We start from the raw sequence: 16,040 nt of genomic DNA on the forward strand, positions 1-16,040 counted from the left end.
TGACCATTTCAGCTAGGAGTCGGAATGCAGATTTTGAGTCTTCCCTTAGAAAGATCTAACTAAACCAAGAATTTTCAGAGCAAACTGACCCATATGATCAATGTTAAGTGTAGGCTTACAAATAGAAAAAGGTTAAAGAATCACTGGAATTCTTAAGTCTAGAAATACAAAGGCCATGGAGGGATATTATCAACATTTATAAATTTATACAATAAATACAGTAAATACAAATATGGTCACCAAATTCCAAAATGTTGGAACGCTGGGATATTTAAAAGTAAGTGCTATCTTATAGAGAAGTCTGAAAATGTATAAAAGCTATTACTATTATTCATTACGTGGTCCAAAGCTTTGTTGTGGTAGATGGAGAGGAGTCAAATAAAGGGCAAGTTGAAACTGTAAAAGTTTTGGAAATTAAGGAGGATTTTTCTATATGTAGGCACTACCGTGGGACAGGTTTGTGCAACTGACAAAGACGAGGCTGACACACTGCACACGCGTCTGAGGTACTCCATCATCGAGCAGTTTCCAGCGTCACCCACCCTCTTTTCTATGCATCCAACTACAGGTGTGATCACCACATCATCATCTCGGCTAGACAGAGAGGTAACATAAATATTAACAAATAAAGCCTGATTACCACATGGCTGCTTAGCAGCACCTGCATATCTCTGTATGCCACCTGCAGATGTGCTTTTGAAAAGCACGTTGTGAATCTAATTTAACAAAAATTATTTTAGGTAGGTTGGTGGAGGTCACTGACCTTGCAGTGCTGTGATTTTGAACCGCTAATTCAATTCTCTCCTGAATTGTATGTTTTCTAAAATCAAATTTCCTAATATAAACATATTTATAGTTGTAAAAAACAGGAAATGTCATATATGAAAAGTAAAACTTTCGGGAATTTGTGGAATTTTCTTATCTACAGATAACAATGCTTCTTTTTCCCATCTGTGTCATTTCTTCATCAACAATCTCATCTACACTCTTTCCCCTTACATAGATTAAATGAAAGTTTATCTGTCTCTGATCTCTGGTTTAACATTTTCAGTTGACTGCTAGAAATCCTTATTTGAACATTTCACAGGTACCTAAGATTCAGTACATCTAGAATTGAATTCTTCTTTCCTTCTAAACATGCTCTCCTTCCCATGTTCTCTAGTTAAAATGCCATTAGTACATTCTTTTCCTTTACAGATTTTTTCTATTGTCACCTTGGATTCATGTTCTCAAAATTGTATTTGATGTCTCTTCTTGCAGATCAAATTACTTTCCAAAGCATTTGATATTGACTCCAAAGTGATTCTGTCCATTTCTACTGCAACTACCCCAGTTTAGTAATTGTTCATTTTGTTATTAAACTATTACCTCCTCCACCAAGCATTTATTCTGGCCTACTTCCTACGTTTATAATCCTTAATCTTAAAATATAGTAGTATGTGTTTGTCACGTTTTTCTTTGATTCCTAAAACTCATATCGATTCATTTCCTCTCCCTCTCCCATGGATTAGAGAAGTGGTCTGCGAATTTTCTGGTCTCAGGACCCCTTTACAGTCTTAAATATTATTGGAAATTCCAAAGATCTTTTGTTTATGTGGGTTATATTTATCACTATTTAATCTGTAAGTGTTTAAAACTATAAAAGTTTAAACTATGTATTTATTTACCCAATTAAAATAATATATTACATGTTAATGTAAATAATATTTTTATTAAAAATGATTACATTTCTAAAACAATAAGTAATTTAGTGAGAAGAGTGGCATTATTATGCATTTTCTAAATCTCTTCAATACCTGACTTAATATAAGACCGATGGATTCTCACATCTCCTGCATTCAGTCTGTTATATAGTTTTAGTCGAAGTATGTAAAGAAAATCCAACATGATATGAAGTTAGAAAAGAGTATTTTAACAGTAATTTCAGATCATTGTGGATAGTCTTCTTTGATACACCAAAACTTGACAAGTGGTAGTGTCATAAATGTGTTTTGCAATGTACACTCTGAATAAGCCTTGTCCATGAACTTTCCTACTTTGTTACATCAAAATACATTGGTCTTTCTTCTGCTATGAGTGGATAGTTTACCATGTGTGATTTTGTAACATCGTGCATTAGTCATATGGGAAATATTGACTCACTGTTATACAGATCCTCCAAATATTGACACATCTAATTAAACAATATTGGAAAAAATCACCTCCTCATCTCTATTAATATCACGATGGTTCATAAAAGTTTTCCAGAATCCTCATTTTGGCTTGAAAACTCCAAATGACCATTGGCAGCAAATAGCTGTTTTCCTTGAAATGACATATTCACTTTATCTATGACAAAATGTCTTCCAAATATACCAGTCGGAATAACGATAGGTGTCTTTCATGTAAAAATGGTATTCTATGAAAAAAAACCCAGTAGCTAGTTCAGCTTATAAATCAATCACACAAGTACTTTTCCATGAAAAGAGCATCATACTATGTTATGCAGAAGTGCTTTATACATACCTCCCATTTCTTTACATAGACTATGGGTTGAAATCTAATAAAATTTATTAAAATTAATCATTTTTACTGCATTTACAAGGACATTCCTAGGTAAATTTTTATTTTTAATTCAATTTTATTATTTATAATTTATTTATTTTTACCATCAGTATGTGCCAGTGAAGAATGCAATTTCATTTGTTGAATGAATGACTTGCTGTCACAGCTCTACAAATTATACATATTCTTCATGGAATTTATGTGCTCAGAAAGAGCAGATTATAGACCAAATTCTCTTTTATCATCAAGCCTTGAATAGATCCTTCTGATAAATCAGTTGAAAACATTTGACTAATGAAGGAGTCTTGGAGTGCTTTTACCGAAGAGAACTCTGGACTTACTTTCTGATCCCCGGTTTCCAATTTTTTTATTGTTGGCCTTCAGCCCCTTAAGCTCTTTAAACATCAGAACTTTCCTTCCATCTGAAGATATCACAAGTTAATATTTAGGTCCCAAACTTGATTTCTTTCTTTGTCTTATCAGCCAGTTGATCATTCCCAATAAATCATAGTTTATTACAAACAGAATACATATTCCCTCCCGTAAGTAATACTAGTATGAGCTTTTAAAATTTTTTTAATGAAATAAGGCCATGAATTTTTAACTCTACACGTGATTGATTATGAGAGAAGAGTAAATCAGGAAAAACTGGGTTTGTAAAAAGCATAGTGATCGAGAGAAATATTCGTTTTGTTTTAGGTAATACATGAGGGCTAGAAAGTTTAAGAGGTCTAAAGGGAAGAAGGTGGCTTTTTAAGAGAAGGGTGAATATTCTAGGTGGACGGTTAGGATAGTTTTTTACATATAATTTAGTCTTATGAAAAGAGGTGAATTATAAAGGAAGGTGTTGTTATAATTTTATAGAAGAGGAAAGCTAGGGAAAAAGACTTTTCCAACTGCCCAAGAGTACATTTGTTATTTTTGAACTTGGAAATAGAACCCAAGCCTCCTAATGTTCAGTCCAGAAGGCATTATTATTAGTGTTGTTGTTAATCCTTCCATATCTCAATACTTGTGATAAATGAAACCATTATGAGGAGAAACACATTTTTTAAAACCAGTGATGAGCCTTCTGCAATCTCTGAAGAACGGAAAACGCTTAAGAACCAGATTCTATTTTCCATGAAGAAGAAAAAAATTACATAGTTCCAGAACTTTGTTTTCATGCTAATTTAATGATCTTTTAGTAAATGTAAAGTAAATATTTAAAATCCACCTTTTTTTACAGGAGGATACCTTACTTCATTGCTTCATTACAAGACTGGTATAGAGTCACTGCTGTGTATTTTTGAATATAAGAATGTACTTTGCATAGGAGATAAAGATTTTGATTAATTACTAGGCAATTTAAAATGTACTATGACTATATCTTCTCTTTCTGTTAAGTAATGCTAAAACCAGTTGATTCCATGAGTAGCACTTTCAATTTAAGAAACTACTCTATTTTTGTAAATTAATTGAAAATTACTAGTGTGAGGAAATTGTTCCTCTGCCAGTACACGAAAACTATGAAATCTAATAGTGTACCTCTTAAATTTTGAATGCAAGGGAAATTATAGAGTGTAAATTAAGATTTCATTTACAATGTTGCTTTCACTCAATAATTAATACTTACTTTTCAGCTAATTGATAAATACCAATTGAAAATAAAAGTACAAGACATGGATGGTCAGTATTTTGGTTTGCAGACAACTGCAGCTTGCATCATTAATATTGAAGATGTGAATGACAACTTGCCAACATTCACCCGTTCTTCTGTAAGTGTGTGATATTAATAAAAGAAAAATGTACAATGTAGTGTTAGTTGCTACATATGTGCACCTCCACCCATGCCCCATGATTTCAAATGAAGTATTCCCAGCCACGTGTCGGTAGTTTGGACTTGGGGTTTAAAGTCATGTTAACATAGTACTTTAAAAATTAGAAGAACTGGGCTGGCTTTACCTGGTGGTTTATTTTTGTGAGAGTTACTAATTAAACATTTTTTTGTTGTTTTTTATTATTTTAGTATGTGACATCAGTGGAGGAAAATAAAATTGATGTGGAAATCTTACGTGTTGCCGTTGAGGATAAGGATTTAATTAATACTTCTAATTGGAGAGCTAATTATACCATTTTAAAGGGCAATGAAAATGGAAATTTTAAAATTGTAACAGATCCCAAAACCAATGAAGGAGTTCTGAGTGTGGTTAAGGTAAGAATAACTTAGGAAATTAGTTATTTGTAGCTTATAATGTCACAGATTAGCATACTAGAGCTTAATGAAAAGAAAGGAATTATGGTAAGTGTAGGAATAAAATAGATATTTAGGTAAATGTAAACACTATGTTTTTCATATATATAGTGGGATGAATATACTCATTTTGGAAAACATTATATAAAGGCATGATGGTTTAAAATGATTATATGTGCATGTTCAATTAATACGATATAGTACCCACTTTGTAACCAGTATCTCTTAACAATTAAAAAACTAGCACAGCTTTGACACCAGTGGGACACTGCCAAACTTTCCTAGTCCATTCTATCTATAGCTGTGTCCAGGAGCCTCTACTTAATTACTGAATTTCCCAAATGATGAGTTATTCCTGGTCAGACCCATAGGGAAGCTGTTTATAGATCTGTTCATCTGTTATCCAGTGTACATTACATTCTTAGCTTCCTGGTTCAAAATGGGAATCCTCACCCATTTGAGGATGTAAATACTTCTAAAACCTCTTTCTGATAATGTTCTACAATTATCTCGGAAGACATCACTGCGAATTCAGGAGGCAGAGTTAACCCATAAAGTGATCTGAACTCTGGCTTCGGACAAAACCATGGGCTTATTTCTGCTGCCTCTAACTAAAACATGATTCTATCCTGGGTCGCTGTGGCTTCCCTTCTGTACGTATTCACAAGGAGAATGGATCAAACATGACGAATTCTTTTTTTCTTACAATGATGAAAATTCGCTGCAGTTTGTGGGTTAATTTCTGTTTCATAACAGCAAAGGGATTGTCCCTTAAATCTTGTCTCTTTACATATCAGGCAAAATAAAATGAAAACCTTCCATTAAACTTGGTACTACCCATTTTTTAGAGAGTAACTGGGATAAAAGAGATTAAAAAGGAAAGTGTAAAGCCCATAAGCTTTCTATTTTCTTGTCTCTCTTATCTTAAAAACATTTTATAAAATTTGACCCACGTTTTCTACCCCAAACCAGGTACAAATAATTGTACTCATCTCAGAGGGGTAGGAAAAGCGGTTCCAAAATTAATGGACTAGTAAATTACTAGTTGATTAGGGTATGGAGTCCCTAAAGTAATATTTCAAATAATATTTCATTAAATACTCTCTGAAATCGCCATCAGGACCTATAATATTACTTGTGTTAAATTTGCAGTTGAGGAATTTTTTTTTTTTTTTTTTGCTGGCTCCACCCAAATGCTCAATCAGTTGAAGGATTTCCCTCCTTCTACCACCATCACATTTGTGGGTATATGTTTAATATTTCCATGACTGTTCCCGACACGGCACTTACATATTTCCAAAGCTAACTAGTTACACACTAGTTCACATTGCCAAGTAGTATGTGTTGATCTGATTTCCAACACGCTTGCTTTTGTAGCCACTGAATTACGAAGAAAAACAAGAGGTGACCCTGCAAATCAGTGTAGTTAATGAAGCTCCATATTCTAGTAGTTCAAGATCAACCGTGAACGTGGTGGCAGTCACTGTTAATGTACAAAATCAGGATGAAGGCCCTGAGTGTATCCCTGCAGTGCAAATTGTTCGTATTAAAGAAAATGTACCAGTGAGCACAAAGGTCAGTGGATATAAAGCACGTGACCCGGAAACAAGTAGTAGCAGTGGCATAAGGTACTTGTAATTCTATTTTAGTTGATTTCAAATTTACCTTGTTTTTAAAATGTATAACTTATTTTGATACCAGTATTGTAATTTGGCTTATGATCCATTTTGCTATTTTAATTCATCATTACTTACAGCTATAAGAAATTAAGTGATCCAGAAGGATGGGTCACTGTTGATGAAAACTCAGGATCAATCACAACTTCCAGAAGCCTGGATAGAGAGGCAAAGACCATCAGAAATGGTATATATAATATTACAATCCTTGCCTCAGACAAAGGTAAGAACTTTGTGTTTAAGCCAGCTATGTACACCCCCAACTACAGACATCCTCAGTTTTTAAACAACATACATTTTTTTTTTTTTACTAGCAGCCTTTTATTTATTTATTTATTTATTAAATTTATTTTATTTATTTATTTATTTATTTATTTATTTATTTATATTTTTGGCTGTGCTGGGTCTTCGGTTCGTGCGAGGGCTTTCTCTAGTTGCGGCAAGTGGGGGCCACTCTTCATCGCGGTGTGCGGGCCTTTCACTATCGCGGCCCCTCCCGTTGCGGGGCACAGGCTCCAGACGCGCAGGCTCAGCAGCTGTGGCTCACGGGCCCAGCTGCTCCGTGGCATGTGGGATCTTCCCAGACCAGGGCTCGAACCCGTGTCTCCTGCGTTAGCAGGCAGATTCTCAACCACTGCGCCACCAGGGAAGCCCAACAACATACATTTTTAAGTCAGCTGCATACAGTCTCAAAATTTATTTCACCCCAGATGACAAATAGAGTAATTGAGAGGTTTGCTATAATTTATTAATTCATGTCTGCTTTCTAATAGTACCCTCAGTTTTGTATGTAATTACAGTATGAAATAATTTAGTCATAGAAAATACTTGAGACTATAATTTATTAAAATCAAATGATCATTAAAAATTGAGAAAATTACTTTAGAAAAATTAGCTTCAATTTATTTAGTCATATCTCTTAAAATATTCACTTTGACAGGAAAATTTATTACAGAGAGAACATACTTACTGCCTCATAGGTCAGTCCTAAAAAAGTTACATCTTTCTACAGGAAACTGACAATGTACTTGGGGGTTAGTATTCTGATATTATAAAATTAGAAAAATACTGTGAATACACAAAATCATATAAAATGGAAAATCATTTTCTGTGAGCCCTGTAAAATTGGAATGTGAGCACAATGGTTAGGAATGAGATCCTTTTAGTGCATAAAATATAATTTTACCATAATATACATTTGAACTTTTTGCCTCTGTAAAATAAATATGTTAACTACAGTAAACATAAATTATTATACTATAGCTTGCAAAATTAGAATTTAGAAGTGATTTTCGAAGATGTTTTAGATATTTCAACTTTTTCTAAGTTAAAGAGAAATGGCTCATATCTATTGATTGAATTGGTAAAGTTGTAGTCATTGTTAATTTAACTTCCACCAATTAAAGACTGCCCTTTAAGGCCTCAACTTCCTTTGTCCCTTTGTCAAAACATGCTTTTTGACAAAGCTTTTTTTTCTCAAATTTTTGACAAAGCATTTTTGACAAATGCTTTTTGGTCAAAGCAAGTGAAAAGAAGAGAAATCATATGAAAATCATATCCATTATTTTTACATTTTTAATTGCACTTGGCAAATGGTTTTTATCAATGAGATAAAAATTACTGTCTGGAATGAGAGATTTTGGATGTAATTTTATTCTACATTTTCCTCTGTTGAACAAATGTTTTTATGGCGTTTCGAAGAGAGGCACTGTTAATCATCATTGTGGTTGAGAATAAATGTGTAACAGGGCCTTTTCCATTAATTTCTTTTGAAGCTGGTAGGGGATAAATAACTCCACATCTTTTTATTTTCTGAACTGAGATCATACTAAAGTATGTTTTTTATTTGTTTTTGTCTTTTACCTTTTTCTAAAATCTATCCTGGCTCGTTCCCTTTGAGCCCTCCCAGCTGCTTCTTCCATACGAGAAATGTTCTCTCCTGTGAGCACTGACCTCTGAGCCTGTACTCACTCCCTCTCCTACTTTCCTACAGCACTTGTTTCCTCTTTAAAACTCTCCCTCAGGGAGTCTATGTCTCAACTTTTCCACACATTTCTCTCTTATCTACATGTATTCTAGTTTTACTTCCTTCTCCTCTTCTAAACAGAGCTCTTTCTTAAGCTTTGAGTTCAATTTCTCTTCTCTTCTCAATCTAACCTCAGTTGGCAGTTTCACCCAGGTGTTTCCTCTGTATAGCTGAGTTTTAGGTTTCTACTTTTGTTGTAAGATTCTAACTTTGGGGAGGAAGAGTGTGCTTTCAAATTTTTAAAAAACATTTAGCAGAAGAGTGCCATGCACATAAATCATGGACCCATAGGTAGCTCACCTTCCAAGACTTCATTTTAGGAATTGATATTTACCTGTATAGAATTATATTAATATTAGAAGGTGAGCATTGCATGCATACATTCCAGTGAATAAAAGAATATTATTTATTAACAGATGAAAAGCAGAGCTGTGAAACACTGAGTTAGATGTCTAAAATCTTTGGTTGAAATACTCATCACAATGTGCAAAAAAAATGGAGTTTATTGAACAACTCTAAATATTTCATGGAAGGGAAATTCAAGCATTTAGCACCGTGGTAGCACAGCAAACACTGTAGAGGTCAATTTTTTTTTAATTAATTAATTTATTTTTGGCTGCGTTGGGTCTCCATTGCTGCACGCGGGCTTTCTCTAGTTGCGGCGGGTGGGGGCTACTCTTTGTTGTGGTGCGCGGGCTTCTCATTGCGGTGGCTTGTCTTTGTTGCAGAGCACGGGCTCTGGGCGCGCAGGCTCTAGGGCGCAGGCTCAGTAGTTGTGGTGCACAGGCTTAGTTGCTGTGCAGCATGTGGGATCTTCCCGGACCAGGGATCGAACCCGTGTTCCCTGCATTGGCATGTGGATTCTTAACCACTGCGCCACCAGGGAAGTCCCGAGGTCAATTTTTAAAGACTTTATAATTAACCAGATTTAATCAGTAAGACATGTGCTTTCAACTCCGTGTGTGGCCTCAAATGGAAAGAAATGGTCAAGACATCTTGCAATCCCAATTTTCAGAGAGAGCAAGAAAATACCACATGGCATAAGAACGAGAGAATTTGAGAGACGAGATTATTCTGTCCTAAGAGAAAAGTTTGTCAGATAGATAAAATACATGTATACATGTCTCCCTGCTTCCTTTGTGTCTGTCTTTTCTTTAAAAGTTGTCCAAAGTGAGAGATAGTTGCATTGTTTCTTGTATCTCATTTCTTCTCTCCTAGTTCCCTTTTCTTCCTGCTGAACTATATACTAGTTCTTTCAATGGTGCATTGTGGGTGATAAACCCTGTCAGTTTTATTGTTCTGAAAAATATTTTAATATTGTTCTCATGCTTGATTTGATCATTTGACTTGGTTTAGAATTTTGAGTTAACCCCTTCTTTCCCTCAGTACCCTGCAAGTGGTACTCCATCATCTTTTGACATTTCTTGTTGCTGACGCATATTCTACTGTCTGTTTAATTATTGTCTCTTTATAGGTAATACCTCCAGATAACTTTTATAGTTCCCTAGGTTGTGTTCTATATATAGTTTTAATTCAGTGTTATGCTGAATTTATTTTTATTTACCCAGCACTGCAGTCAGAATATATTTTAGAAGATCCATTTTTTTTCTTTAATTCTGGGATATTCTCAGCAAGTATTTCTTTAAGTATTACTTCCCTGCCATTCTATTTATCCTTTTTTTCTAGAGTCCCTGTTAGATGAATGTTTATTTCTACTGGAATTGCAGTGTCATTTTCATGCTTATTTAAACAGTTAACCTTCTTTATGCTTTTGAAGATAGTAAATATACATGTTTCGAAGATATCTTGCATAGAGTGAATTAATCTTCTGATTGTTGATTTTGTCGGTTTTCCTTTAAGCATTAATCTTGCTCATTCAGGAATTTTAATTTGTGAGCTTACGTTAAATGGGAGGTATTGGTTTGCCTCTGCTCTTGACTTTTTTCTTTCTTCCACTTTACCTTATAGTGGTCTTGTAGTTGCCTCCACCGTGTTCTTTTCTGGGGCCCACATTTCAGAACCCCTTCTTAACTTGGTGGGCTATGGCTCCTGGCCCATGGTGACCCTGGGAATATCACGAGTTCTGTTGCTGGGTCGAGGCTGTGACTGCACGCCAGTGCCTGGTCTTCCCGCTTTCCTAGGCGGGCAGCTTCGTATAAGGCATAGCCCCAGGTCGCGGGTGGCACAGGTTTTTTCACCCTCTTCTCCACCCCTGATGTTCAAGGCCTTCCTATTAAACAGAAAGAATAAACGATTTAGAGACACAAGTCCTGGATTTATGTTCAACTTCAGACTTCACAACCGTGTTACTAATTTGTAGCCGGGACCCGTGACCACTTCATTTTTGAATCTCCAGATTTTCCACTGCAGTGCCCTGTACAAAGTAGTTACTCAGTAAGTTTTTATTGAATATGTAGATAGATGAATTCCTTAGGCTACACCTCAGAGTGATTATTCTGGTTTGAAAGTGTTTTTCCACTTCTGGAGTCTTTCATGCTTTGAACATTTCCGTGTACTAGTTTTGTTCTAATCTCCCAAATACGTGCCTTCTGTCTTTCACTTTTCCTGCCCCCAAATCTTAAGTGTTTTCTAAATGCATATTAAACTCCAAGCTCCCTACGTTGGCTTTCAAGGACCCTTGGTTCTTCTTTCCAGCGTCAGCTTGCACCAGTGTGCCTTCCCCTTCATTATGTCCAGAGCATAGGTGTGTGTATGTGCTTTCCCACCTCCTTAAATCTCCTTGTGCTTTTCAATATACCAGAAATATCCTTGTTGGTCCCCTCTTCCTTCCTCTTTTTAAAACTCTGTCAAAGCTCACCTCCATAAAAGTTCCCATGTCTATTGCAGCTCTTTAGTGAATGAATGACAAATCTAAATAGCAGTTATTTTCTGTACAACCCATTTGAAATTGATAATGTCTTTCTCTTAACTTACCTTAAGGACATAGCCTGGGACTGTGCTTGTCACTCTCATTTATATGGTACAAGTACCTAATAAGTAATAAATTTTTTGCAATGTTGTAATGTCCCAGTGAAAACTCAAAACATTAAAAAAATTGTATTTTCATATCCAATTTTCTAGATAAGAGAACATGTACTGGGACACTAGGGATTAAACTTGAAGACGTGAATGATAACGGCCCATTAATACCTCAGCGCACAGTGATAATCTGTAAAACTGTCATGTCATCGGCGGAGATTGTGGCCGTAGATCCCGATGAACCCATACACGGCCCACCCTTTGAGTTCAGTTTGGACGGTGCTTCTGATTCAGAAGTACTTAGAATGTGGAGACTGACAAGAATTAACGGTATGTATTTTTAAACATTACTTTGTCCTTCTCAGCATCAGGATATCTAAAATATTTTTTTTTCTTGATGGAGTAGAAGAGTAATTCACTGAATGGTAACTGCCAACAAAAGAACATGAGTTTCTCAGTGTTGGTGTGATGGGAAGTGCCAGTCTCTGATCAGTCCTGTGCCAGGATTCCCTTTGGTGTTGGGTGAATTCTCATTCGTACTCTACCCACCCCCCCCACCCCCCCACCCCAGACTAGGTCTGATGTAACCACTTCCTGACTTGTGTACCTCCCACCTACACAGAGTCTTCATATGACAGTGGTCTCCTAAGTCATAAGGGAATCCCCATCCCTTGCAGGTATGCTCCCCAGGAAGCAGACACTGAGACAGTCTTTCCAGGCTGAATGTTTATCAGGGAGTTTCCTTGGCATCAATATGTGTGAAAGGAAGGGAAGCAGGATTTAGCAAAAAGAGAAATCAGGCTGTAGCTCAGGCCAAAGGACAGCCTCGGCTGACTCACGGGGAGTCTGAACTAAATGGCCCTTCAGAATGGCCATTCTGTTCTGTGCTTTTACATTGCTGCATCAGTGGGTTGGGCTGCCCGCAGGGATGTGACCTTTGGCAGGAAGGCACAGTCACCGATGGTGCTGATAGCCTCCCAAGCAGCTGGGACAGTACATCCCTGATGACAGGGGATCTGGGTATACATCACAGTGTCCACCATAGGATCCCTTCTTTCTGCACTACCTTGACTTCTGACCATTTCTTGTCTACTGTTTTCTATGTGGGATTCTTCCCTCACTTGGTCCCAGTCTGTACTTCTGACTTTACCCACGTTAGAATCTATGGTGACAAGAATGGCAAAAACAAAGCGAACCTCCCTTTGTCCCACCGTTGCCTCATTCCCTACATCAGCTCTTAACTTTCCAGCACATTCTGTGTCTCCTGACCACACTACAGTACCTGTGCATCATGATGTCACGTCACTCCAGCTTTCACGACTCAAGATCCACTGTAAGCTGAGTGGGGGGTGCCTTTAAAATGCCCTTGAAAGGTTTTCATTCCCATGCTTTCAATGAGTATTCCTTGACTTCCTATTATGACAAGTTGCTCTGTGAACCGACAACACTTTCAGTGTTTGTAACAGCATTCTAACGTGTGCGTGCTTGAGAACTAACCTTATATTTAGATACCCTTTCTACTTATTTGGTTTCATGATATTTCTTTTGACATAATGTTAAAGGAGGTGGTAATTTTTTTTTTTTTTCAAACATCTTTATTGAAGTATAATTGCCTTACAATAGTGTGTTAGCATCTGCTTTATAACAAAGTGAATCTGTTATACATATACAATATGTTCCCATTTCTCTTCCCTCCTGCATCTCCCTCCCTCCCACCCTCCCCATCCCACCCCTCTAGGTGGTCACAAAGCACCGAGCTGATCTCCCTGTGCTATGCGGCTGCTTCCCACTAGCTATCTATTTTACATTTGGTAGTGTATATATGTCCATGACACTCTCTTACCCTGTCACATCTCACCCCACCCCCTCCCCATATCCTCAAGTCCATTCTCTAGTAGGTCTGTGTCTTTATTCCCGTCTTGCCACTAGGTTCTTCATGGCCTTTTTTTTTTTTTTTTTTTTTCCCTTAGATTCCATATATATGTGTTAGCATACTGTATTTGTTTTTCTCTTTCTGACTTACTTCACTCTGTATGACAGACTCTAACTCCATCCACCTCATTACAAATACCTCCATTTCATTTCTTTTTATGGCTGAGTAATATTCCATTGTATATATGTGCCACATCTTCTTTATCCATTCATCTGTCGATGGACATTTAGGTTGCTTCCATGTCCTGGCTATTGTAAATAGAGCTGCAATGAACATTTTGGTACATGACTCTTTTTGACCTATGGTTTTCTCAGGGTATATGCCCAGTAGTGGGATTGCTGGGTCGTATGGTAGTTCTATTTGTAGTTTTTTAAGGAACCTCCATACTGTTCTCCATAGTGGCTGTATCAATTTACATAAGGAGGTGGTAATTTTAAAAAATATTCCTACTTAGTACAATGAAACGTTGTCAGGATTGTTGGTCAAAACTTTGTTAATTTAAAGTTTTACTGGGCTGTGAAAGAGCCCAAAAGCCTGGGAAATGCCAAGTTAAGAAGAACGTATCCTAAAGAGGCTTTAGGTCTCGCCATGCTATTTATTCTTCTTGGGCATCAATTTACTCATGTGTAAAATGGGATTATTGGGGGAAGTAAACAAGATAGTCAATGCAATAGACCATGGCATGTTTTGAATCATAAATTGTGGTTTTGTTAGTCTTATGATTTCTTACACATACATAGACTCACTGGGTTAACCATGCTTTCTCTTAAAATTGACTTGATTCAGTGATTTTTTTTTTTAACCCAAGTATCCAAGTTTATATTTAGAGCTTCAAATTATGAAATAATGAAAATGTCACACTGAGCCAGTTAAATGGGGAGGATTATTATTGGGCATGGGCATGTGTCATCTACATGTAGAGTAGTATATTTTTGGCGTTCCCAAGACTAGGATTTTGACCTGGATATTTTCTACTCTTTTTTTTTTTTTTAATAAATTTATTTATTTTATTTATTTATTTTTAGCTGTGTTGGGTCTTCATTGCTGCACACGGGCTTTCTCTAGTTGCGGCGAGCGGGGGCTACTCTTCATTGCAGTGCGCGGGCTTCTCATTGCAGTGATTTTTCTTGTTGCGGAGCACCGGCTCTAGGTGCGCGGGCTTCAGTAGTTGTGGCGCATGGGCTCAGTAGTTGTGGCTCGTGGGCTCTATAGCGCAGGCTCAGTAGTTGTGGTTCATGGGCTTAGTTGCTCTGCGGCATGTGGGATCTTCCCGGACAAGGGCTCAAACCCGTGTCCCCTGCGTCGGCAGGCAGGTTCTTAACCACTGCACCACCAGGGAAGCCCAATATTTTCTACTTTGACCTAAAAAAACATACATCAAAACCAAAAAAATACAGTTGGTCCCAGTGTCTTGTAGGACCATGAGAAGAAGTTCCAGCAGCATGACTCATGCCTTGAAAATATGGTCAAGGTTTGGCACAATGTATAGAAAACAAAGTAAGGGAAAACATCCAGAATTTTAGTCTATGAAATTCTCTGATGAATCATGCATAAAAGAAAATATACACTGACTGGTATTTTAAAAATTAAAAAATTTTAAAGATGTGATAAAAATCAGTCTCTAAACAAGTCTGTTATTTGTGATAGGAAGGATTTGTTTATCCACAGATAAAATATATTATTACAAAAGCCAAAAGAAAGACCTTTATAAAAAGAGGCAGTGTAGACAAACTTTTATATGATTAGAAAGACTTCGTCCATTCACGCTTACAATCGTGTAGCACTTGTGCCATTCCCATCAGGAATGTCCATTTGTAGGGAAATAATGAATATTCTGTCACTAATTATTTATGCTCAGGAGAAATCAATGACATTCTATAATGCTTGGTTTTATTTCCTTTCAGATACAGCAGCTCGTCTTTCCTATCTGAATGACCCCCTGTTTGGACGATATACAGTACCTGTCAGAGTTGCAGATAGGCTTGACCAATCACTTGTTACTTATTTAAACGTGATATTATGTGACTGTGTTACCCCAAGTGACTGCAACATTCACATTGCTCCGTACCCTGCCAGTGGAAGACTGATACTTGGAAAGTGGGCCATCCTTGCAATATTGTTGGGCATAGCATTGCTATTTTGTAAGTCCTTTCATGAATTCAAATGATAGCCTTTAAAATAACTTTCAGGACAAATTCTTAGAATCAGCACTGTTATCTATGGCTGCTCATTTGTATATAGCTACATTTCTATTTAACACACACATTTAATTTATTTATTGGAAGTGCATTTAGGTATTATTTTAGTGCTTTCCTAATTAGCATAGGAATAAAATTCAACACAAATACAGCACTTAGCATTGTTTGTGGCATATCTGGTTAGGGCAGGCTTTTCTACTGGATGCTACTTTGACACAAGCAATAGTATTTATGTTTTCTGGAAAGTTGTTTTCATATTTGTCATCATAAATTCATAACACTGTTTTACGATAAACTGAAGTAATCTCTCTCATCCTCCAGGTATCCTATTTACCTTGGTCTGTGGAGCTACTGGGGCAGCCAAAAAGCCAAAAGTATTTCCTGATGATTTAGCCCAGCAGAACCTCATTGTGTCAAACACTGAAGCTCCCGGCGATGACAAAATGGTAAA

General features: G+C 36.7%; 1 protein-coding gene across 4 annotated transcripts in view; it reads left to right on the forward strand.

Moving 5' to 3' along the window:
• The window catches only part of DSC2 (desmocollin 2), a 33,787-nt gene that overhangs the window by 13,274 nt on the left and 4,473 nt on the right, over positions 1-16,040 (forward strand). For all 4 annotated transcript variants that reach the window (XM_057526689.1, XM_007167034.3, XM_057526688.1 and 1 more), the window contains 8 exons: positions 440-606; positions 4,167-4,301; positions 4,553-4,738; positions 6,155-6,405; positions 6,534-6,676; positions 11,561-11,788; positions 15,296-15,532; positions 15,911-16,035. In XM_057526689.1, coding sequence (XP_057382672.1) covers positions 440-606; positions 4,167-4,301; positions 4,553-4,738; positions 6,155-6,405; positions 6,534-6,676; positions 11,561-11,788; positions 15,296-15,532; positions 15,911-16,035 — 1,472 coding nt within the window. The remainder of the gene's footprint in view (positions 1-439; positions 607-4,166; positions 4,302-4,552; positions 4,739-6,154; positions 6,406-6,533; positions 6,677-11,560; positions 11,789-15,295; positions 15,533-15,910; positions 16,036-16,040) is intronic.

The sequence above is a fragment of the Balaenoptera acutorostrata genome, chromosome 13 (genome assembly GCF_949987535.1).
Source record: "Balaenoptera acutorostrata chromosome 13, mBalAcu1.1, whole genome shotgun sequence".
Lineage (NCBI taxonomy): Eukaryota > Metazoa > Chordata > Mammalia > Artiodactyla > Balaenopteridae > Balaenoptera > Balaenoptera acutorostrata.